Source organism: Acanthochromis polyacanthus, chromosome 2, assembly GCF_021347895.1.
Source record: "Acanthochromis polyacanthus isolate Apoly-LR-REF ecotype Palm Island chromosome 2, KAUST_Apoly_ChrSc, whole genome shotgun sequence".
NCBI classification, from domain to species: domain Eukaryota; kingdom Metazoa; phylum Chordata; class Actinopteri; family Pomacentridae; genus Acanthochromis; species Acanthochromis polyacanthus.
The window spans coordinates 15164256-15190803 of record NC_067114.1 but is presented as its reverse complement, the minus strand read 5'-3'; the positions used below and the strand labels follow the sequence as shown (position 1 = coordinate 15190803).

Sequence of the window (26548 nt, the reverse complement as noted above, 5' to 3'; positions counted from 1 at the left end):
CTTCAGCTGAACAATATTCACAACATACATCAGATTTGCATCTATTATTTAACAGGGATTTTATCTATTCTGCAAATGTGCATGTACGTTTGAAAAGGCCCAGCTTGTAAGTTCTCTCTGCTCTCCGGTGTGGGGGGAGCAAACGTGTGCATGATTGGGGGGTTTGTTTGTTGTGGTTCTGACATGATGATACAGTAATTCCGATTCTGCTGCACAGGCATGTGGGCTTTTCTTTTGAATGCTGAACTTTAACTGTGTCAGTTCAGGAAACCAAACGCAAATCTTTTCTGTAACAAACCTACAGATTTTAATGAGTAGAACTGCAAATGTGGCCATCTGTTGTGGCAAAGAGGATCTGATGAGAAGTCATTGTGACCTGGGAATAGAATATATGCTTGTGCTAACAAGGTCGGGGTTCATAAATCACTGAGGACACTAACTGAAACAGTCCAAATGAACTTTTTTTTTTTTTTTTAAATTGTCAAACGCCTAGAGAGAAAAAGCAATCGTGGTTGTGTTTGCTGTAGCCAAGTCAAAGCTCAGTAAAGGAATATCTGGGACAGCCAAATGTGCTGCCCTCCATACTATATCAACAAAATGCCGAAACGCTTCTTTCAAACGGACAGTATTAAAGAAAAACAAAACAGGGCATATGTGCTCCTCCTGCCAGACTGAGTAAGAGTGTGGTCTGCCTGAACTCGCCCTGGAAGTGAAGCTGTTTCATCAGTGAGCAGTGAACCCTTAACATGGTCCATGCACCACTCAGCCCCCATCAGACTAGACCGGCCACATTGGACTCAGACCTGATAAAGTAGCCCTAGTTGTCTTCAGCTCCCATTAGAGAAAGGGAAAGAGGCTATAACATCCATGCCACCCTACATCCACGGGGTCTTGTGGCACTATAGAGTATATGTAAGCGTGCTCAGAGAGGGCTCCTATTAGCATAATGGTAGTGACTGGGGAACCATAGCCCCTGGTGCTTAAAAACTGGGTCTCCACTGTATCCTTGGCTTCTTCATTTTATTGTTATTTCCTAGATTTTTGAAAATTGTGTCTAATATTGCCTTAGGTTCATGCACTTCTTGTGCAAGACCTAGCAAGTAAAGTTGCAAATGTGTTGACTGTAAATCCTGTGCAAAACTTCTGCTGCTTTTCCTCATAGTCAAACACAATTTATTATTCTTTTTCTTTTTACTTTTGATTGTGTAAACCTAATAGTTAGACATGATTGTTGGTATAGAAACTAATAAACATTCTGTAAATGCAGCAGCAGAAATAAATATGATGAGCGTTTCCTTTTAGAGACATTTGAATAATTAGGCACACTGTAAATTGGACTGCACAAGATGGGATGTTTTAGAATTTGCAGTCATGCATGAAGTACATTTGAAAAAGGGCACATTTTAGTATTTGAAAGGTCAAACACTCAATAATCCAGATATTTTGCACTCAAAACTATGTCCATTCTAAAGTTGCACTGAAACATTATTGCCGTTGTTATTAAGACTTCACAGAATAGTGGCAAAAGTCAACGAATGTCTCATTTCAAGCGACACAGTGTCCTCACTGCTGTTGCTCCACGGAGAAAGTTAAAATTGCATTCATGAGCACAAACAGCTCCATGGTCGGAGTGGTTCAAAGGTGGAATGTTGATCCGGAGCAGGAGCATCAAACTCAGGAAGGCTCTCTGCGTGGGTCCTAAAAATAACTTTCCCACACTCTCACCGCTCAGTATCCTGGGGGGGTCAGGAGGAGGAGAGTGTGTCTACACATTGTTTATGTATGTTGTGCTGTCATATTGTGAATACATTAAAAAAAATACTCATGCTGTCGACACTAATTTCAAGTACTTTTACAAGTTTATTAAAGGTTTAATCTTTCTCTGTAGTAGTTTAGCAAACAAATGTGTGCATTAGTACTGTAGTTGGGTAAAGACAAGGTTGAGTGGATAAATAATTTTTGATTTAGATATGATACTCTACTTAGTTTAAGGAGGTGAAAGTCAGTTCTAATGTGTCTGCCACTTTCTTCGATCACTTTTTGTTTTATGCATCTTTATGTGTTGCATAAATGCATTTGTTCAACAAAGTATTGCTAATGATTTAGTCATGCCTCTTGCAAAAATAATTTTTTCCAAATGCAGTACCGGATGCACAGTCACGGACAGACTTGAAAGCAGCCGAAACATGGTTCCTTAATACTCATGTCTGTGAAGGTTGACCATCAAATGTCAGCATTTCTTTAAAGCTTGTTTTTCCTGTTCTTGCTACAACTTCAGAGTAATGTCTTTGAAAAGCTTATCCACATGAGGAGAAACTCCGAGTCCCTAGTCTCTCCACAAAATACACTATATGTATGTTTACTTCATACATTGTTTCATCACGAAAAGCAGCCTTAGAAATACCAGTTCTGTTGGACACCAGACCCGTTTTCTTATTGCTTTCTGTGGCAGCAGTCCCTCAATGACGAAAACAAATTGGGTTTCTTGATCCCCTTTCTTCCTTTTTATCTCCAAGCACACCATAAGGCATTTGTTTCAGCTAATCATGGGAGCTACTTAACCCTTGCTACTGTGAATATGGTTGTATTTAAAAAGGATTCACCCAACAGTCAACACAGAGTTGTTTAAAGTGGTATCGGCCATTTGAAGGGATGTTGGCTGGCTGCTGAATGTAGCGGCACTCATGAATTTTATGAGAGCAAGTGTCCCTGTCCTTCAGAGTTCACAGGTGGCTACTGAAAGGCCCAGCCAGATGATGGAGGATAGTTTAGGACAACATATAGAGCCCTGATAGACTTTAATTATATGCAGTAGATAAGTCCGAGGCCATTGGAAGGACAAGCCTGCACTTCAAAGAAAAGTTGGAGGGCAAGGTGATGGTGCCTCACAAAAAGTTTGCGACCCCATCCGTGAATTAGGGCGCGTGTGTGAGTCAGTGGTCTTGTGTTTATGCAGCAGAAATAGAACAATTTTCTTTGTGCGTGTTGTGTGTGCTATCTAACACACATACGTGTACGTGTGAAGGGGGTTGGCACTGGGTGGGAGAGTACTCCAGTGTGTGGCTTAACCAACTTTCCTTTTGTCCCTAACAATGATGAGTGATGATGAGTGACAGGGGTGTTAGGAGTGGGATCTGGGGGACAGAATGCGCCTAGCAGCGCTCACCCAAACTTACACCAAAGGCAGCAAAGGTCAATCTGAGGCAAGCTTCTTATCTGCTGGCACATAACATTGCACAGCATTATATATCACATAATAAGCTAAAACATTTTTTCTTTTGCAGTACTCAGCCCACTATGCTAGCAGCATTTTTATGGACTTTCACTACCATCTTAAATCATTTTGTGAAGTCATTCTCAGTCATATTGCTGCAATTTTTGTCACGTCACTGATTAGCAACACTCTTTATACTGAGGTTTCTTATCACATTGAACTCCCGACATACTCCTTGCTTACTACTTTAATAACAACAAGAGGTGCCTGGAGATGCTCTCTCTTTATCTGCATCGCTGCCTTTCAACCCGACCTGCGTATGACTGTATTCCCTCAACTCTGAAGCAAGTAAGAATACTTGCACAGTTGTCCTTTTTGTTGTGCAAAATCCATACATTCTGCTTACACAGCCCACTAAATACACACAAACCCTCCTTTTACCGACCACACATTATGCCCTGCCGCTAGCTATGGATGAGGAGGGCTTGCGTGCGAGGGTTTCCCAGGAGGCTGTTGTAGACTGAGGGTTCTGCGGCCCGGGAGATGGCTCTAGATGGCGGTTAGTGAGGAACCAGTATTTTTTTTTTTTTTTTACGTGCTCTCCTCCGTCCCTCCCCTTTCTGAGCTCAGGCGGTGATCGTAATGGGGGGTGACAGCTCACCTCTCCCTAGCGTGCCTACGTCCTTGGAGCGTTAGACCCCCGCGTAACCCTACCACCACCCCAAGTCCGGAAGGCCACAAAGGTTACTCCATATGCTAGTCTGAGGATTCTTATGAATCTTTTTTTTTTTTTTTTTTTTTTTTTTAGCCTCAGATAAGTGTGTTTTGTGTCAAATCTAGAAAGATTTGTCCTGCATCGAATCAAATGTGATACATTTCTGCGTAATCGCAAATGTATTTGCTCTTGTGGAATCTCTTTCATTGTTATTTTTTTTTATTTTTTTTGCACCGTCATCCCCTGCCTCCTGTTCTTCTGTGTGAGTTGCGACTCAGTGGCGTGAAAAGATACAGGGCCTGGAGTTTCACATCTATTAAAGGCTTCATGTTTGGAGAGGGAAGTGATCTGATGGCCTGATGTTGTAACGCTCACTTACCACAGACTGTTTGAATGGGGACATCATGTATGCTTGCTTCATCAACCCACTGTGATGTGTGACAAATGCACATGTGTATGTGTGCTGCTGTGCTTACGTTTAGCACACATTTATCTCAGACGTTATCCTTACATGCCTTGCTATTTATAACACTAGTTTTGTTTCTCCCGAGAATTATGTTGCATTCCTTTTAAATATACTTTGACATGAATGCACAACAAACATACACCTTAATTACTAAGTTCAATAAGTTTTTGTTTATTGTTGTTCATAAAGGAAGTGATGGCAGTATTATATGTCTCTGTTGCAGATATCAAAAGTTTTTACTTATTGAGTGATTTCATTCAATCATTTCAGAGTAAACCTCACAAGAGGAAAGATTCCAATGAATGTCCCTCTCCATAAAACATCTCAATAAGACATGAAAGCGAACCGCCTCCTTTGATGCACATCCTTAAAAACACTCTGACATTCAGCAGTCATCGTTTGAGCTCTCTGCATCAACAGAAGTCTTGCAAGGAGGCAGATTTAATGCAAAATTATAATGAAATCAGTACAGTGAATTTTCTTTCAACCTTCAGTAGATTGACATATCGGTGTTTGTGTGGACGCATGGAGACTTGCACAGGTATTAACAGGCAGTGAAGTCTCATAATGAGCAGTGTGTCTATTGAGAGCAGGGTTTGCGTGCTTAGATGAGTGAGGAATAGTGCACAAAAGCATGTGTAGTGGTGAATATTGAGTAGGCAGAGTGTTAGCAAGGTCACTCTTGCGTACAGCAAGAAGTGCATTCTCCCATCTCAAACTCACTTGCCATCCCTCCTGTCTCCCTCTCACTCACTGCTTCTTTTGTCGTGGCTCCTGTCCTCTGCTCCTCTTTTTTTAATCGTAGTCAGCATTTTAAGAGTGTTGCTCTCGCTACATTCAGGACTCCTATTCCAACTTAGCAGCGTTCACATTCGCCCTTTTTCACCTCATTTGCTTCCAGACGCTAAGTCAACTTGGCACCTATAAGCTGCTGCCTGTTTTAAGAAGTTGTAATCATAGTGAACATTCAAGCTAAACTCACTCACTGAACCTCGTTTGACACCCCCGCCCCAGCGGTCTGCCAAAAAAGACAGGCGATCTCATTCGGATGCTCGGACAGAAGTGCACAAGCAAAGCAGCACTGCTGTGGGAATCAATCTGAAATGTTAGAATATGCGAGATAAGTGCCAAAGGGGTTGTGTGCAGCTTTCTGGCATCCTCTCTAAACACCCTGCAGGCTAAAGTGGAATCCCAGCCCACCCCACATATCACCCCCACGTAATGTTTGGGGATGCATTCAGCACTTATCCTGGACACGCAACATTTTTCAGACTGTTTTTTTTCTCCCACCACACGAGCCGTCTCCCTTTCTTTTCTCACTGCAGCGTACAAGTGTATTACCACTTCAGACCTTAATGGCAGCCTACATATCAGAGAGGATGCACTGGCCTGGTGTAATCTGACTTGTCTTAATTACAGGCAGTATCCAGTAATAGGCTGCTTCCATAGATATCGGCCATTAGAGCAATGTCTCTGGCAGGAGGGGTCTGATTGGCTACGAGGTAGGTGATAAAGAAGTCATGCCTCATTTCCCTCCAATTTTTTGTTCACACGTCCCTGTATTAAAGTCAAGCGTGAAGATGGCAAAGGACTGCGTTAAAATGATTTATGTGCTCTCCTGTTTGGTGGTAGCTAATCTGCTCTTCCTGATTGCATTGTCAGCAATCAGTTCTTCTATACAAGTAAATGATTTCAATGGATTAAAGTTATTTCAAGAAAGTTTGAAAAGCTGAGGTTCTCTCTAAATTTTACCAACATTTGACATGAGGAGTGCAAACTTGTTTCTTTGTCGCAAACTTATGATCGGACCCTGTCCAGGCCTCTGGCTTGCCTGTGTGATTCTGATTCCAAAACCTCAAACCAAAAGCTCTTGTCTCCTAATCGAAATACACCACGACATGTCCTCAAAGAGACTTTTGAAACTCGAAACAAGAAGTTTTTTTTGTGCTGGCCTGCTTTTCTTCTCTCCCACAAGTTAATGGTCACTGTCCCTCTGTCTCAAGACTACTTGTACGCTCTCCTTGAGGGTGACTCGGATACGATGATTTACATTGATGTAAACGATGACCAGAAGGATATTGATGATGCATTCACAATCCTTCCATCTCACCCATCCACATTGCCTTTGTTAGCACCGGAGCAGCATGTGATCTGATGACATGATACGTTTGAGTAATTCCACAGACAGCTTCACCATCCATTTGAAATGCCATAAAACAAAGTCAAACCATTAAAGATAATATACCTATTATTAGTATGGAAATTAGAAACGGAATACGGTAGAGTACTGAAAGCTTGTCACTTGAGTGACAGTTAAAGACACACCTGGTTCAGTGCACTGTATTTAAGATATGTTTGATGTTTTTCAAACTCCATATTTGGCGCATTATTCTCGGGTGGCAGCTCACACCTTGTTGGTATTTAAGACAGATTTCAACGAATATTACTGGATTGTGGTGGCAGTTGCATTTAAGGGTGCAGCTCTCTCATAACAGGGAGGTGTCGTCTGCTGACAGATCACTGTCTGGATGAGAGAGCACAGCAGCATCCCACCTCATTACCGTAGCAACACACTAACCGAGGGACCGACACACTGCTCGCTGTGATTAAGATGTAAATTTCCTCTAATTGGAATGTAAATTCATACATTTATATGAAGACGTCAGCTGTCAGATTGCAATATTGTGTCCTTTTTTCTCCCTCTCCCCTGTTCCCCAGGCAGGGACTAGGTGCCTGTAATCTGTATCATACTCCCGCAGCCCATCCTGGGATTTGCCGTTTGTTTAATGGCGGGCCCATTGTCCTGCATCCAGCCCGTCATTGTAATGCTTCCCATTCATGTTTCTGTGTTTTGTTGCGGTCTGATTTGCTCTCGCTACCTGTGTTTGTTCCTCCATGCATGGCTGAGCCGTCAGGGCTTTGGGGATGGGGAGGGACTTTGAGACGGGGCCGGGGTCATTGGGTGGCCGTATTTTGCGTGTGCATCGATTACTTCTGCTGAATGTTCCTCAATGCAAATAAGTCTGCCACTTTGAGAGGAAGCACATGTATCTGAAGTAATTAATTTTACCCTTGAATGCCAGCTGTGGTGTTGGTGTGATGTGTTCCAAATTGAGCTTTCTCACCAAAAAGGTGTTAATTTAGGGATTTGGCCGTTGAAGTAAGTGTGTTTGGCAATGAATATGGCCAATGTAACTGGGAAGCATTGTTTTTGTCGTGCTAATTTTGTGATTGTGCTACCGTGTGAGATTCCATTGTGATGTGGCAAATTCTCCAAACTCCAAACAGTACATGTTGTCTAAGTTATGCCATTGCTTACAAAAGCACTGTGGGTGAGCGAGGTTTATAACATTTTCAATGATGATAAAATTGTTCTGTATTTCATCTAAATCAGTCTTGTACATTGAAGTAATCTTGTAAAATTACATTTCTATGTGCGCATTTTCCACATGTCAGTTTTTAGCATTTTGTCTACTCATTAAGAGAAGACAAAAGGCAAGATTTTGGTGTGATTGTAGTCAGAATTTATATGCTAGATATGTACCGGGCTTTGCAAAAGTTCTGTTACACTTGTTGAGACATTCACGAAAATGGACACACAGATTTTTGGTTCAGTAAGATAAAACTTTTGGGTGGCCACATTTCTGATTAATATTATCATTAACACATATATTGAAATATTTGGAAAATAAAAATGATCTTATTGCACCAAAAAATATTTGTGTTCATTTTGCTTGTATTTTACAAGTGTAACAGAACTTTTGCAAAGCCCGGTATGTATTTTGACACTTAAGACTTGAGGCAGGAAACCAACCCTATTTTCACACAACAAGCTTTACCAGTACCTGTCTGAACAGGTCATGCTCCTGAAGTGATCTGCATGTGCTAAAGGACGATAGAAAAATATCATAACTGGCTTGCTCATACAGAAGCTTGCATAAGTAAGCAGAGAGAACTGAAATGATAGCTTCTGTACACAGTTGTTGGCCTTTTTTTTTCTAAAGGTGTCACATTCTAAACATTGCAGCGAAGATATGGACAGTTTAATTATTTAGAATTCATGATGTTGAACTGAAGCCTTATTTGTATTTACCATAACACATCAGTCTCAAGGCTACAAAAATCATTCAGTGAGTGAAAGTTTATATCTGCAATACAGACACTTGTGGTTGTGCGAGTTAATCATTACTGAATAAAATTAGTGAGTAAAATCATTTTCATTTGTTGTGTAAAAGACAGAACTGACTAGCGTGTCAGATCCTGCCCACTGGGCATGTTTTGATGAATACAAACAAAAGCAGGATGATTTCTTTTTGTTTTTATGTTTGTGGATTGCACAGATCATGAAGCATCTCTGGGTGTGTACCTGACAATCTTGCATATCTCCTGTACATTCCTCTCAGGCACTGGTAGTGTGTGAAATCTCACGGGTCACGCAACCTGTCTGCGAGGGAGATTCAGATGCTGGAATTGCCAGAGCATTTTCATTTTTCACACGCTTTCTGAGAAAGTGTTGATACTGTAAAATGCGCTTATGTGTGTACCTGCGTCAGATAAAAACAAGCAAGAGAGACTTTAACAAAAACAGGATGCATTCACAGTGCATCAGAATGTGAAGCATGCTTCAGGGTTTGACAAAATGTGTCGATGTTGTAGGGAGCAGAAAATAGTTTTATTAATCGGAGCTCTCTGGTGGGAAGAGGAAGGGAGAAGTGACCCCTTCTATTTATGTGTCCAGCCACAGCTGAGAATATGTAAAAGACACAGATGTGTAAAAGGCCTTCACAGGCCTTGCTTGTTGTGTTTTATATGACAGAGCCTGGAATTCTCATGAGAGTTGAGCTGTACACCAGGAATCCTGACTATGCTGCCACAGCATGTCAACGCTACTCCACCCACCTGTGGCACTAGACCTGCACGGCATGCCCTCTCTCAATTAGCCCTCCATCAGGAAGGAATCCTAATAAACCTGCTCCTTTCACTTCCTTTCCATCCATCATCTTCAGTTTATTGCACCGAATCAACAGCGTGGAAAGCTGACACGTTCCCAGCCGTTGTTTCTGTTAACCAGGAATCTGCCTCTGGTCAGGTGAACCAACTGACTCTGGTCACGTGAGTCATTTTCAAATTTTGGATGTGTTCTTACATCCTGGTGACTAGAGAGCAGCCTACCAGGAATTACATACTGATGCACAATATCCTCTGCAACTTACAGTTCCACCCATCACCTGACTGCACAGGTGTTGGAAGAGGAAGTGAATCACCTCATCTGCCTTTTGGAACCCAAATAAAAATGATTCACATAAGTACAAGCTATATATATTTAAATTAAGGATTTTACTCATTTAAGGTCTAACATATTATTGGCTGCAATATTTTCTTTTGCACTATTTGGTTCTTTTGCCACACAGCACCACACTAACTAGCTTACCAGGCTTGGATCACCATAATCACAGCACAGACATACAAGAGGAGAGGTAGGCAGGAATTGGGGCAGAGAGAGAGACAAACGGAGGAAGAGAGAGACCATTTTGTCCCCCAGGTATGACAGAGTCACTCATGCAGAAAGATCCCACATGGAGGGAGGTGGGAGAGTGGCGTGGGGGGTAGGGGGAGGCATGAAGGAACTCTTGGCTTCCTCTCCTCGTTCGTACCTCCCTTCCCCGAAAACACATCTGTCTTCTTTTCTCTGCCACACACCTTTTCTGCATCCTTCGCTCACCTTCTCACTCGAGTAACAGAGACTTTTCACTGTTAACAGCTCCAACTGTTTTCTCATATTTAGGGCGCGAGTGTTTCTTGTCACATTTTGTGCCACCTGCCATATTTTGTCAAACTTTCTGGGGATCGAGGCCGTTGTCTTTTTAGCCCATGTACTCTGGCCTTCGGACACGCTGCCGTTGCCATTACCCCGAGCGGTCCGTCTTGCATGCAAATATGTGTCGGCTCTACAGTGATCACCATTTTAGAGCTATCTCATGGCTGCATGCATTAAAACAATTAAACTTTGCCCCTCCCCCGCCACAACAATCATTTGCGGATGTGTTGGGTGAAATTTAGCAAGAAATTATCATTTTCTGAATCACTTCACTCTGCTTGCTCGGTGTTTGTTTCATTCTTTCTCTTTCTCCATTTCGTCTTTGAGCGCTTTAAAAGACTTGGAGCCCCCTGCATGTTCTTCTTTTTTGCTTCTTTTCTCTGTACTTTTTTTTCATCATTATCCAACAGCACTTTTCTGTGCGTGCAAATGCTTTCTGAACGGCGTCCTTTCTTCCTTTTCAGGCTGGATGTCATTGTTGCTGCCTGTGGGCTGGGTGTATTTATTTAGGGGTAATTGGTGTGTGGATGAGTGAGGTAATGAGGTGCATCCACACTTGGCTGCTCCCCTCCCTGAGAGCCTGAGACAGACGTAGCCTAGCTGGGCTCCGGCTTGAGCTGTACCACACTGCTGTCTCCTCCACACAGGCCAGAATGGCTCTTTCATACCCAGGTGGACAAACACAATCACAGGGGCTGATACCTCATTGAGGCGTCTGCAGTTTGAAGTGGTGTGTGTATGTGTGCAAGAGTGCACATCCATGCATGCTCATGTATTTGTGGGTGGGGAGCGAGGAAAAAAAAAAAAACAGAGCTTGGTTGTTTGCTTGTCTCGGTCTTGAGTCCTTGTTTGTCTTGCAGCTTGTGTTTGTATAAGTGATTTTCCCTGTGTGTTTGTAAGTGCATGTATATCAGGCTGAGTGGGTGTTCAATGGAGCTCAAGGAGGACCTTTGGCTCTCAGAGCCCCCTGCCAACCTCAAACTGCCCCTGATGTCCCGCAGAGTTACCTAATGATTTCACTTACACCTCCCTTATCTGTCTGGCCCGTGTGGCAGGAACTGTCTGACGCTTCAGCCTTTACATGCCATTTGCTGCCTCATATCCTGTGAAATTCAATTGCACAGCTCTAACTGTAGCCAGAGTAGGGGGATCTCCCTCTCTCTCTCTCTCTCTCTCTCCCTCCCTCTTTCTGTCTTCACACCCTCTCTGTCTCTACCATCTCCCATATATTTGTAAATACAAGCATATACATCTCTACCATCGCACATTATCTCAGAGCAACCTTGCATTTTAGTCTTTTAGTGCTCCAAAGTTGACACTTCATTAGACCGCTGACAGACTTGCAATGAGTGGTAGAAGTTTAAAGCTTGGATGTTTGTGGGGGCCCACAGGTGTTCAGCAGATAATATTATGCATAGATTGTTTTGTTGTTATCAGGGTAATTGGTGTGGACCTGCCAGCCTTTGATAGACACACAATTACTGTATGTGATGCATAAGTGGACTCATTTTAGGGCAGGATTTTGAGTTGCTAATGGTGCATTATTCAGCTTTTGGTCTGTCCCCAAAAGTGCCGGGCCAAATCAAACACACCGCTCCAGGGTAATTGAGGCCCACTCCGCACCCCCTGCAGTGAGCAAGGCAGAACTGTAATCCCCTGACAACTCTGACTTGGCCCCAATCTGGCAGGCCGCCCATTTCCCAGCAAAACGCCTAACTCGACATCGGGGGAGAATGAAGAAGCTGATAGTCACATTTGGACCGCTTTCCAGTTTTGTTATTCTTTTCAACTCAGCAGCACCCTGTATCCGTCTCTGCGCTTACCCTTTCTTTTTTCTTTGAAACTTTTACTTCATAGAATGTAATTGCACACTAATTGCATAGCTCAAACTAATATTCTTACTCATTAGTCTCTTCAAGCGTTTGTGGTTTTGTGATCAAAGGTTTTTGACAAATAAACCTAACCGCCCTAACCGCAGAAAAGCCTCTGCTTAAAAAAAAAGTTTTGCCTTGCAAGCTTCCCAACACCAGAAAATTCCACAAAATCAAAGACTAACTACAGAAAATGTGAGCTAAATGTTAGATGATCCATTCTGCTCATATTGACTGATGCACTTGTGTGAAATAAAGAAAGCAACATTAATAAAAGCACAAATACTGCAACATGTCGTCTGTAGATCCCCAGTGTTCAGATATTGTAAATTTAGCACTTTTTTTTTTTGACAGTGAGTTTCCCTTTACTCCAAAACATCCATATCTGGAGCTGTAAGAAGTGCACAACTATTGTCTGACCTTGAGAACAAAAAGCATTTTTTTGGTTCTTTTTACCTAAATAAATGTTTTATTAATGCAGAAGCCATAACAGCTTGAAATCTCTGTCCCATTTAATTTTCATACGGTGGCACGTTACATTATTTAAGTTATTACAGCTTTATATCAGGCACAGATGCTATCTTATCACGGTTCTTGAGTACTTTTTCCCCCTTGTTTGTTGTCATGTCCATGCATTTACAGATGATAAACTTATTACAATCATTTAACTACTTCTCTGTAAATTTTGTTTTTTCGGAATGCCATTTTCAGAATGCCATGCTAAATTTTCTTCAGTTAAAAATACATACATCGTTATTATTACGTTATGCTTCTTGTCATTGTATTAAAATCCAAACATCCTCTACAGTGTCACCTCTTATAGGGGTCACTTGCAGGGATGGTATAACATGCATTTAGCGCTGTCTCTCTGATTTTTAACTTTAGCATGTGTTCTCCCCAGGCCTTGGCTCACTGTTTTAATAGCTTTAGTAATGCTTCACAATTAACACTCAGCCAGCGCTCTGGGTTAGGTAATGGCTGGTGTGTTTCAGGCTAAATTAGAAAACACAAAACAAGAATTCCCCATCACCCATGGTGCTTTGAGGACCTAGGGGTTATGGGGGAAATGGAAGGTGGTGAATTTTTTGACAGGGCAGTCGAGGTGATGTCTCATTCCCTCTGACATGTTGAACACCCTGAAGGTGGCTTTGCCAACAGTCTACCCAGGAAGCACCTCACCTAGCTGTGGCTAAATTTACACAACCACCTGCCCACAGGGTGGGTACTGGAGAGGAGAGGCATGTAGAGGTGGAGGTGGAGGTGAAGAGAGAGGGAGGAGGGGAGACTGAAGTGTGTTTGTGTGCCAATGAATCATAATGCATAATATGTATACACAGCTACACTGAATTTAGTTTGATATTTGAATCATGAATATCCAACGCAGATGTAGATTTTTTACCAAAGACTTTTTGGCAGTTCAAACATTTCCGGTATGTTATGTATTCTTCTTGACTGAGTTTGTCCTGACAGCACATTTGCTCTATCACACTGTAGATTTGCATCAGAGCTGAAGAATAGGTCAGATTTGGGTTTTCCAGAGTGCCTTTAGAAGTTCAGTAGATTACTGGGACGAAGCATGTCAGCCCCCAGCAATCCCAGTACAAGTCCACTGAGAGTGCTTCAGCTTTTCCCCCGTCACATTCCACTGTGTAACTATGAAAGAGGTGAAACCCATTTCTGAGTGTCATGACAGGGGTGGGTGGGTAATGAGTCCATGTGACGGAGTACCTGAATATTGCTGTATCTCAACCAGATAGAAGTTACACATCTCATACTTCTTAGGAAAGGTCATGCGATGTGCTTCAGGGATTTGGTATTCGTTATATTCTAAAGCAAGTAAAATCAACTAATTCCTCTTGTATTATGTTGCTGAGGACGTTTTTTGCTTAAAGATAGTTTCATTTTTTGCAAATCTTTGAAAAGCATTGGAAAATTATCTTTTCCAGCAAGATGCTGGTGGTTTGCAATATCAGCAACGGTTGCTTCTTGTCTGGTGGCTGTCCATGTGAAAGTAGCTGTTGCAGCTGTATTATACTTTATGTAAATTTAGGACCAAAAGCTCCAGTTTGTTCCATTGTGCTCAATGGAAATCAGGAAAATTCCCTTGCAAGTTTTCTTAATTACCCAAGATATCGTTTAGGAAAAGATATTTTCTGCCAAACTGGGTGGATATCAAACCAGTAGTCAGAGGAAATTGTCTTTTAACTGTAAGTAAAAGTATTTATTTTACCCCTTTCAAGATCTGATGCCACAAAATACTTCACAGTAGATATTGCAACAGTATTTTTATTTTACTCATTAATTCCTTCATTTTATAAAGAGGCAAAGACGCATATATTTCCAATTTTACTGTATGTTCATGCTTTTAATTTAGCCATAGTCTGGATATATTGAAACTCTTAAGACAGACAGTAGAATAGAATGGTAACAATTCTAGATGCTCCCCAGTGGCAGAGTTCAGGCCGTTTGCCTGTGGGCTGATGTGGAGTGAATGGCCTTAGAGGCTCTAGGCTGGTCTATGTGTGGCCCGGCTGGTCCAAGTCAGCAGTAATGACTGGCTTTGGCCAGCATGCCTGTTAATGTGAATGGGGTTACTCTGGGCAACACCTTTTCAGCTGGGTCCTATGAAGTCCCCAGTATGGTGGTCTTTGTCCACACAAGGGCTGTCCTCTCAGCAAAAAGGGCTTCTTTTTTGTGAGGACTATCAACTGGTGATGGATTATACCCACCCCCTTTATTCATCCGGGCAGACTAACAGACACGGATGCGCGCAAGCATACATAAACTCTAAGGCATATGTATAGCCCAAAAAGGTATAAAAAGTCAGTACATTAAATATTTCATATGCAGAAAAGATTCCTCGCAAAGGTTAGCATCACATGCATTCACATAGTTTACTTTTATTGGGCCCAACAGTCAGTCAGCTGGGTGAATTTCCTCTCAACTTAATCTTCCCAATCTGCCTTTAGTAACAGTTTTTATAGTTTACCCCAATTCTTCAGCATCTTCCTCCCCTTTCTTCGCTCCCGTCTCTAACATATAGTTTCTTACTTGGTCCTGAGGATTACAATCAGGTAAACTTGGAGCCATTATATCATATAGGCAGTGCGGGTAGTTCTCAATGTACACACGTGGACAAAATTGTTGGTACCCCTCAGTTAAAGAAGGAAAAACCCACAATTCTCACTGAAATCACTTGAAACTCACAAAAGTAACAATAAATAAAAATTTATTGAAAATTAAATAATCAAAATCAGCCATCACTTTTGAATTGTTGATTAACATAATTATTAAAAAAAAAAAAAACTAATGAAATAGGGCTGGACAAAAATGATGGTACCCATAACTTAATATTTTGTTGCACAACCTTTTGAGGCAATCACTGCAATTAAACGATTTCTGTATTTGTCAATGAGTGTTCTGCAGCTGTCAACAGGTATTTTGGCCCACTCCTCATGAGCAAACAGCTCCAGTTGTCTCAGGTTTGATGGGTGTCTTCTCCAAATGGCATGTTTCAGCTCCTTCCACATATGTTGAATGGGATTCAGATCTGGGCTCATAGAAGGCCACTTTAGAATAGTCCAACGCTTTTCTCTCAGCCATTCTTGGGTGTTTTTGGCTGTGTGTTTTGGATCGTTGTCCTGTTGGAAGACCCATGACCTGCGACTGAGACCAAGCTTTCTGACACTAGGCAGCACATTTCTCTCCAGAATGCCTTGATAGTCTTCAGATTTCATCGTACCTTGCACACTTTCAAGACACCCTGTGCCAGATGCAGCAAAGCAGCCCCAAAACATTACTGAGCCTCCTCCATGTTTCACCGTAGGGACAGTGTTCTTTTCTTCGTATGCTTGGTTTTTGAGTCTATGAACATAGAGTTGATGTGCCTTACCAAAAAGCTCCAGTTTGGTCTCATCTGTCCAAAGGACATTCTCCCAGAAGCTTTGTGGCTTGTCAACATGCATTTTTGCAAATTCCAGTCTCGCTTTTTTATGAGTTTTTTTCCGCAGTGGTGTCCTCCTTGGTCGTCTCCCATGAAGTCCACTTTGGCTCAAACAACGACGAATGGTGCGATCTGACACTGATGTACCTTGGCCTTGGAGTTCACCTTTAATTTCTTTGGAGGTTGCTCTGGGCTCTTTGGATACAATTCCAACGATCCGTCTCTTCAATTTGTCATCAATTTTCCTCTTGCGGCCACGTCCAGGGAGGTTGGCTACTGTCCCGTGGGTCTTGAACTTCTCAATAATATGAGCCACTGTTGTCACAGGAACTTCAAGCTGTTTAGAGATGGTCTTATAGCCTTTACCTTTAAGATGTTTGTCTATCATTTTTTTTCGGATGTCCTGGGACAATTCTCTCCTTCGCTTTCTGTTGTCCATGTTCAGTGTGGTACACACCTTTTCACCAAACAGCAGGGTGACTACTTGTCTCCCTTTAAATAGGCAGACTGACTGATTATGAGTTTGGAAACACTGTGATGTCAATTAAATGACACACCTGAGTTAATCATGTCACTCTGGTCAAATAGTTTTCAATCTTTTATAGAGGTACCATCATTTTTGTCCAGGCCTGTTTCATTAGTTTGTTTTTTTAAATGATTATGTTAATCAACAATTCAAAAATAATGACTGTTTTTGATTATTTAATTTTCAATAAATTTTTATTTATTGTTACTTTTGTGAGTTTCAAGTGATTTCAGTGAGAATTGTGGGTTTTTCCTTCTTTAACTGAGGGGTACCAACAATTTTGTCCACGTGTGTAAGTGCTGTTGACCAGTCTAAAGCTGTATCTCTGCTTAATAATTGTTTGTAGAGGATGATGGTGTGCGGCATTTAGGGGTGGATTTTCGTGACACAAATAAAATGTTTTGTGTGTCTTGTCGGTTGCATTGCAGTGACACTATGGATGGATGTGAGATGATGGTAGTAGATGAGGTCTGCAAACTTGTGGTGGGTGTTTTATCTGTATTGTCGTGCACAATTTAAATATTTCAAATAGCAGATAATAGTTTTCACCTTCTTCCTTCTCCTGTATCTAAGTCTTGCCTTATTCAGTCCTAGTCCTTTGCTCGCACAACTGGCTTGCTCTGTGAGAGTCATCACCCCACCCCTCCCAAGGGGTCAGCCACTTACCCATGCTGACACAGTAACCTCCAGACGACCTTTCGCTTTGCCAAATGTTATGCCTGTAAACTGCGTGAACTCTATCACAGCACAAATGATGGGAGAAAAATAGGACTGTTGGAGCCAAGGCTGGATGTACAAGCCTGCTTTGTGCACTCATGTTGTAAATACCTCTGTGCGACACATGCAAAGGCAAGTGGCAGTGTGTGTCTTTCTGTTTTTTGTACATGAGTGTGCGCACTTGTGGACTGAGTGCAACACAGAAAACCGTATGAATAATACATGACAAAATATCCTTGGTAATGCTCTGGCTTTTGTGACAGAACCAGTTTGCATGCGGCGCTTAAAGGAATACTTCAACTTTTTTGGAACACTACTCTTGGTTAAGAAACCACAAACTTTTTCTACAGATTAAATGTGCGACATATGACATGTCAATTAGGGAGCTTTAGCAGTGTTAGCAAGATGATTTTCTACCTTCGGACGGATCCAGGCTCCCCTCTGTTCCCACTGTTTCCAGTCTTTATGCTAAGCTAAGCAGACTAGTGCTTGATTCAGATTCATATTGAGAGAACAGATATGAGAGTAGCATTAATGTTCTCATTTAACTCTCTTCAAGGAAGTTAATCCAACTATCAAATTTCTCTTTTAAAGCATGACTGCCACTCACGGTAGCCTAAGGTAGAATTATCTATAGACAATGAATAGCTTGTTAAACTGTAGCTTTAACTTCAAGCGGTAGTTTAGCAGTGTGAAGTTGTTTGTATTCTTTTAAAATAAAACATGGATTTGTATAAAATTGCTTGTGCACTGGAAAACCTGCTTATACCAAAAGTGTCAGTGGTGTTTTAGCCTGAGGACATCTATATCAGAGTCATGGTTGGAGGGGGAAAATGTGTGTTTGAGGGGTGGAGGGCACAAGAGGTCCCCCAGATATGCTGTCATAACCCATGCAGCCACGCTCTTTGCTATGGGCCTATCGGTAGTGAAGGCAGCACTTAGATATGTTTGTACTCTACGCCCTCTATCCCTCACCCTTTCTCCCCAGGCGCCATGTCACTCCAGGGGCAAACCAGCACTCCCTGGCTGTGCCCAAGTCCATAACACCAGCTAACGCCCCCCTTACCATCCACCAGCACAGGGGTCAATGTGCCCTCACCCTACAACGCCCACGGTCCATACCAACACTGCCCTCCAAAGAGAAACAAAACTGAACTGAAAAGAGACAAAATGGCCCCACACTGCTTCCCCTGTCAAAGCTCTTGACAGGCCCAAGCAGAGGACCCCAGAGGAGGGTTTAGTTGAAGATGATGATGACAGAGATAACAAGTCAAGTTGTTGTGTTACAGCACAGTTACACTTTGGCCCTTGTTTGTCCGTTTGGTTATTCAGAAGCTCCACGGAGCTAACTGATTCCCATGCATGTCATGTTTAGTAGCATGACAGATACTATCAAATGCAGCTTTTTATCATTCTGTGGAGCGTGAAGGGTAAGTGAGGAGCTAGCTATTCAAGAGAACAGGAATAAACATTCCATTAGATATTATTAAAAAAAAAAAAAAAAACAACCTTGAAATATTGTCAGCTAATCAATTTCCTGTGTGGACATGCTCACTTTTAATGAAATTCAGTTATTAGTCCCTTCCCATTCTTTCAGTGTTTGGGAATATAATTACAGTCAAAATGCTTACTCATCCTTCTGCCTGCCTGCTGCCTACTCTGTCAGATGCATTAGGCCATGAAGCGGAAGAGATGAGGAGCCTGTGTCTGTATCTGTCTGTCAGTCCGCCTGACTGTCTGTATGCCTGCCTCTCAGATTATCCTGGATCAGGCAGCAGGTGACATGGTGAGCAGGTGACCATCACCCAATTACCAAAGAAAAACTTGAGGGGAACTCCAGTTTAGCTTGCATTTGTTTTTTTCATCTCCTGTCTCCTTTGTGTTTATTTTATGCTGCTGTTTTTTACCTACAAAACATTTTACACTATTTTCAGGCAGCATGTGTGTCAATACCATCGCGTGAAGTTGAAAAATGTACTCATCCTTACATGTCATTTACAATTTTACACTTGATGAATTCGGCTGATTGCAATTGGTTAAACAAGCTTCAGTTCTTTAATCACCAACTTTCTAAGCTAGTTATAGAGAGGACTACAGAAAAAAAGGCCCAATGTGTTTTAGTTAGAGACAATGAGTAAGACGACTGGATTTTTTTAAACTCTAAAAATGAAAAATTCTAAGGGAGAAAGACTGCTGTGGTTCACAGGTTATTCTTGGGGCAAGGCCAGATCTCGTCTTACACTCTTTGTTACCACAAAAGAAGAGGAAGGTAGAGCTTCTTCTCAGCTTTTGTTAGCTGCAGGTGGGCTAGAATTACCAAAGTGATGGGATTTATACTGGGTTGTTTCTGCAGTTTTTTTCTGGCAGGGCAGCGGAAGTATTTTCTGAAATTGCCAACGTAAATGTGATGATAGCTTGCTTCTCGAATAGAAAAGCACATCACCTCGTTATGTGGGTTTTTGGTGTGCTGAAGTTAACACCACATCCTATAGGTTCAGCAAATGATTTCCCACACAATGCTGTGTAACTTTAGAGGTGTGAGGGATTACAGCACTGGGAGGTGATTTAGCTTGGTTTAGTGATTGAACAGACCAGCAAGTCTGGGAAATATCTACCAGTTTCAGCCGTGAAACATTCTCCTGCCATTTTGACCCTTGGCTGGTTGTAGAAATGGGGCTGGAAATGGAGGACATTGACCTGGTGTCATGGACAGATGTACACATTAGTTTACAGTGGCTGCACAGCAGCTGTGCCGCTCAGGGAAATGGAATTGGCAAAAGGTATCACCTCTATTGTGACCGCTGTCTGTGGATACTGGACTTAGTACCGTATTTTTAAAAAAATTATTTATTGTCTTCTTCTGCATCGATACAATAGCTGAAATTTCTTTTTCATCCATGACAGCATACATCCAGATTGGATTGCTTAGTCGTCACGTCTTTGTGATTGTAATTACTACGGCTCAGTAATGTAATGCTTGGTTTCTTCCATTTCACCGACTGAGTAGATCTTCTGAAATGCTGACCAAGTTACAACAATGATTGTGTTAAGTAGGTGTTTATGGTAAATATCGTGTCACTTCCATGAGCATGTTCCATCATCAGCTAATCTGATTGGAACAGCCAGACCGCTCGTCATGTGTTCCAACATGGTGTTGGGTTTCCCATAGTTCTAAGCTGTACAGTGACACGGGCCATTTGAAAGTGTGGCTAAAACTCTATGGAAGAAATGACTCGTTAAATTAGCACCTAATACTCCAGTCATTAGCAAGCCGTTACCACCAGTGGAATGCCTTTGAAGGCGCTGCTTTGTGCGAGTGGGTCCCTTGTAAGCTCCACTTGGAAAAATCTCTCAGTTCGGATCTTGGAATATTACACAATCACCTTACATTGTAATACGCATAACCAAAGCACTTCAAACTCGGATTTGGTGCCTTTGCTGACCAATAAACCACTGATGTCATATCCACAAACAAAGCTGTATGTGGCGATTGTAAACGACGGAGCAGCATGAAACGCCATGATCCTTAAGAATCGGGTCTTTGGGGTGTTTGGTAAGCTGAAGGGAATTGTCCATTGTGGGGTGATATTAGTAACCCTCTTAGGCAAAGCTAGTCTGTGGGCCGGCCCTGAGGGCTCATTTCAAGTGCTTAGCGCTCGTTTGGAGCTTTGTCACCCCTCACCCTGTTGCCAGCATGGCCCCAGCCCCTCTGGCTGTGGAGCGGAGTTGAACCACAGACCTTTACCCCTGTCCGCCACCAGGGAGGAAACACTGACATCACAGCCCTAACACACACACACATAATCGCACTTACATTGTGGCACACATCCATTTTCACATTCCCCCCCTCTTACACCAATGCACTACAGCCAATGGTCTATTTTCCCGCCGTCCACTCCCATCCAACACCCACCCCCTCACCCCCTTCTTATTTTTTTCCCCTCTTTCTCCACCCTCGTGAAGGTTGCCAGGCAGCAGAGAAAGACTTCACACACACATACACCCCACTATGCCTCTGAGGGTTTTCCGGATGTCCTTGTTTACATCATGGAGTGTGCAGGTCGTAGGGAAGCAGACTCAGAGCCTCCCTGACTATGTCTGTCCAAGTCCTGCGCTGACCTCTATTCATTTAGTGTCAATGCAAATGCTCATGCTAAAATAAGTGCACTACACTTTTATAGCTTCTTCTTTTAGCATAAATTTCAAAAATAAGTTAAACATTAATTAAAATATTTTTCTTTTATAGTCCTAATCCATTTAGCAGTGATATAAAATAGGTTTGTTTGGAGTAGGGCTGAATGTAAAGTAAGCTTTTTTGTCCCTGATAACCAGTAACAGTAGTCAGCTCGAATATTGGCTGTCAGTGATGTGTGCGATGGTTGCCAACTGTTACCAGGCTGTCTTTTTCCTCTGTGTGTCAAACCGATCGATTGGTTTTGTCTGCTCCTCCCTCCAACTTTGATGTTCCCATTGATTGTTCTCATCTGCCCCTGAACTCAAAGGTTAGAAAAGCTGAGCTGCACTTCTGGATTGCTTTGACCTTCGCTCTGCACATGCTCAGTGGGTTCACAGAGCCCAGAGCCAAACATACACAGTGTAGCCAGGCCCGTGGGTGCGTGACAGCCAGACAACGGTGTGATGTCTTTTTTTTTTTTTTTAAACTCACCCACTGAGGTTGATGTATATGTGATTGATTTTTCTCCTACCCCTCTCACTACCGTGTTTCCGCTGCAGTGCACTAAGCAGGACTGAGTCCAGGCTTGATCAATGCATTGTTTTTCTTTTTCAATCACACTCGAGTGAGCTGAAGACACGAAAGGTTACACAGGTGAGGTTTGGCAGGGGTGGAAGCAGAGCAGAGCTTTTGGAGGGCCCCTCAAGGCCAATGTATGAGTTTGCATTGATATTAGAGTGTGAGTTAGAGAAAGAATCGCATGCAGAAAGTAGCTGACCAATTTGCTTTTGCATGTTTCTTCCTGTTGGGGTGTTATTTCTGTTTTTTTTTTGTTTTTTTTTTCTTTCTGGGAATCCTCATCTTTGCCTCCATCTACCATCACAGATGTCTCATTGCTAACCTGCCTCAGATAATTGCATGAAGCATGAAGACTGCTTTTCTTCTTTCCTCCACTTGCCTCAAACTTTGTGTTCTGAATCACACCCAACTGAGTATGTACAGTAGAAAAGAGACTACTTAGCATGACACATCTCTGGACTGTTAGCCACAGTAGCAGTTACGCAAAGCTTCATATCAGCATGAACATCAGTGATATGAAATCAGACTCAGCTGTGGAAACAGTTTTAGATAAAGGGTGGAAGTAGTCTACCCTAGAGGGGCAAAGAGCGATGTGTAGTTGTGAATTATCTCTTATAATGACGCTGATAAACCCTGTACCCAAACACCTAGTCATTAAGAAAAAGATAAGTATCTGTGGGAGTGGAAGGAGCTCTCTTAAAGCTGGATGACTGCAGGGGATAAGGATGTGGTGGGCAGGGAAGGTTTAGAGGGCCGGGGTGGGGTGGGATTGCAGCCTTTGACCAGTGGGTTTCAGATGTCATGGCAGATTCTTTCAGGGGCAAATTACAGGGTTTAACTTCTCTTGTACCCAGAATGGCAGTATTCTGATTTAACTTCCTCGATAGACACTTGAGCAACCTGCTACTCAACACCATTGTCGGGGGGCACACTTGACTCCGGAGATACTTCACCTCCTCTCACGCTCTCAGCGGCTCTTCAAGACTTTGTTTCGTGGAGGGCCTGTGACGGCCTTTCATGCTGGTTAGAGAGAGAGCAGAGTACTGTAGCCCCTCTTAAGCTTTATAGTAGTTAGCGTGTTGGTGTTAGGGGGGTTTACATGAGTGGTCCTCATTAACCGCTTAGCGTCTTTGAGTTTGGCACTGGGCTGCTCCACAGATAAGCTTTTCTGTGAAACAGCTAAAAGACTTGAATGACTATTAGCTGAACGTAGTCATTTGTGTTACAGTAAAGTAATCGACACGAGGGCAAACGCCTCCATCCAGATTTTCAGTGCAACATTTATGGCACATTTTCCTCATAAATGCATGATTTTGTGCCCCAAACACTCCTACCTCACACACACTCACACACACATACATATATTCCCTGTGAGGTGTAACAGACCTAAAGCGCTCTGAAGCATTTAGCAGCACGCTAGCAGGTTTACTCCATGCTGCCAGTGCTGAGGGGAGTGCTGAAGCATCTAATGCAATTTCAGCCCAACATGGCACTGTGTGAATAAGCACCACTGAAGTGTACCTTCCACTGTATGTTGATCCACTGTACTGCTTGCCTTTTGCACCATACAAGTGACCCTACACTCTGACCCTCTGTCTCCCTCCCTGTCCGATTTCTGTAGAGACTGCATTTGCCTCCAGACTTGTCTGAGACGGTGAGTCGTGTGAGCAGGGGGGAGCTGGCAGGAGCGACCACGGTGGCTTCAGCCTGTGGCTCCGGCACTTCCGGCACCAAACACCTGGACTTCTAGAGCTCCCACACAGTCGCCATGGGCAACCAACACCTGGAACGCCGCAGTGTTGTCCTCTTTACCGCGGCGACCAGGTTGCTCCTTCGCCCACGGAATGTCAACCACTATAACCCTGCGAGCCATTACCACCTGCCAACCGACCCAGCCAGGGGTGAAGATCTAAACATCCACAGTACCTCTTCTCATAACGGACACATTTCATCCTATATTTCATCTCTTCCCCCCACCCCCTCCCTTTTTTTTTATAAGCAATCTTTATGTTTTTCCTAACTCTGACAGCCAATATTGGCACATTCCAAGCTGTCAGGAGAAGTTCATTTAACTTGTGTCACTAGCCGAGCCTTTATCCCCACGGTTTGCTTTTTTCTCCTGTAAGTTGCAAAGAAGTGTGAACCCTATGGTGTTTCAAAATGGTGCATGAACGTATATGACTGGCAGGGAGTCTTAACCAAATAAAATCCAAGATGGGGAATTATGTAAGGTTTGGTGCATCTTGTGTTTTTCCTCTGCCTTTTAACGATTTTGTTTACAAGTAAAGTGTAATCAGGAAATATGTTTTCGTCTTCACAGGCAAACATTAAGGAATTTAACCAAGTACCTGCCTAAGTCCCAACGATCTGAAAATGTAGTTGATTTTCTAGGATGATGAAATGTGCTTTTTTTGAATTTAAATAAACAGCTATACCGAAGTGGACACATGCACTGTATTCGGTTTTTACTTTACTGCACCCCCACATCAGCTCTGTGAGGCCGTGAGTGTTATGAATGGCTGATCTCTGGTCTGCCTGACTGGTTTCAGGTTTGAACAGGGATGCCTCTATCAGATCCCGAGACCGTTCCCGGTGAGCGGCGCCTACCTCCAGTAAGCAAAGCAGGGCAGGAATATGGGCAGAGGGTAGGAGAGCTGGATTCGGGTGCAGGCTTCACACCTCATCAGGCTTGTTTGCTGGATGAGCTGCTTTGCCATGACAAGCCCAAAAGAACAAATTAGGTCAAATGGTGACATGGAGAAACAGAGAGGGGGGGAAAAAAAAAACATGAAAAATTAAATGTTTCATTTTTGTTTTCCTCAGTCTGCTGCTGATGCCAGTTTGAATATTTTTGCCTGCAAAAACTGGCAGTATTGGTAACCATCTGCAACACGTGTTGGGAGAGGGTAGTGTTACCTGACAGTTTCATACATGAGTGGAGCGCTTCTATATCAGGTTTATGAGCGAGAGAGAGATGACATCCACAGGTCACTTATACAGGTGAACAAAAGCTTGTGTTAAGATAAAAATAGTTTTCCAAGTTGCTGTTGAAGAGTTGACATATTCAGGGTACACTTTTAAGGTAGATTAAAATAGAATGAATTCATTTTGGCATGTTTGTTTGCTATACTACTGGCATGTCTTTTTTTCCCCACACACTTTTTTACCCTTGTCAAGTTTCTGTGTCACCATGCCGATTCACACTTTATCTAGTCAGTTCACAATCGGTTTCATCAGTGGATTATTTTTTGAACTTTTAAAACCATCAATCAAGTTTTATAGCATCAGTTTCTTCTATGCATATAAAGCATTATAAAAAGTGTTACACCCCCCCCGGTCTTAGACAAATTAGATAAACTAAGGTTGTTCATGGGGGAAACTGACAAAAACTGCACAAACAAACAGAAAATGGGGTTCTGTGGTCTAAAAGAGGATAGGGTATGGTTAAACACCAATATCCCCCACTAAATCTACCAAAGGTGGTAGACAAAAAACAAAAACTAAGACTCCTTCAAAGAAAAACTATCCCCAAAACAAAAGGAAGGAAGGAAGTGCTGGGTTCTGTGCACGGACATGACACAAAGACAAACTAGGCTTCCAGAAGAAGGCCGACTGATGGTGTCAAACCTTCCAGGTAATCTACCCACAACCATCTGAGCAGTCGGGAGATTCCTCCTTATATCCCCGCCCGGCCGATTGGCAACAGCCGAGCTCAATCACACAGGTGCAGCAGATTGAGCCTGATTGTGAAAGCCAGGCTGTGAACTTCCCAGGCCCACAACAAAATTTATTGAAAGCTTGTATAGAAATGTGTTAACTGAAGAAAGTCTCATTACTCGCATTAAAAATACAACATTTACAATATTTATTTCTATATATCTAATCAAATTCTCCATGCTGCTCCCTTCAGAAGAAGTTAGTCAGGCAGTTAATGATTAGAAACTCACAGTTCTGCACTGATTGTATGTAAGTAATGCAAGTTATCTGGAATATTTAGTCAACTGATCATTGTCTGTCTTGTGTTGAATGTTTTTGGAGATTTTCTTCCAAATGTCTTATTTTTTAGTGATCAAAACCTAATTCCATGTGTGCAACAGATTATTGTATTTTGAGTTTTACAATAGTAAATAATATTTTTTTGTTATCTGAATAAGATCTGCCTAAGATGAAGATTGTGCACTGTTTTACAGGGCCGACTTCTTGAGGATGTCACTTGGCCTGTAGCAAAAAAAAAGAGAAACAAATGGAGCTGAGTGCAGAGAATACATTTCTATAATTTAGTTTTTGGCAGCTGCCACTCACATTCTTTAGTTTGTTATCCAAAGCCACTGTTGTTTTAACTGAAGCCTCACAACACAACAGTTTTTTTAACCACATTGAATATCTCTCTGCACATTTTGGATTAATATAGATAAAGTGTTTTGTCACAAATTAGATCATGAAGGTCAGTATACCTTTTAGATACAGTTTAGAAAAAAATACACAAAGCAAATCTGGTATTTGTTTTCATAGAGATGAGGGAAAT

General features: G+C 42.3%; 1 protein-coding gene across 2 annotated transcripts in view; it reads left to right on the top strand.

The window, feature by feature from the left end:
- Window positions 1-24467, top strand: part of elp4 (elongator acetyltransferase complex subunit 4) — a 51325-nt gene extending 26858 nt beyond the window's left edge. For both annotated transcript variants that reach the window (XM_022192023.2, XM_022192022.2), the window contains one exon: window positions 23645-24467. In XM_022192023.2, coding sequence (XP_022047715.1) covers window positions 23645-23773 — 129 coding nt within the window. In that variant the 3' untranslated portion in view covers window positions 23774-24467. The remainder of the gene's footprint in view (window positions 1-23644) is intronic.
- The last annotated feature ends 2081 nt before the right edge of the window (window positions 24468-26548 follow it).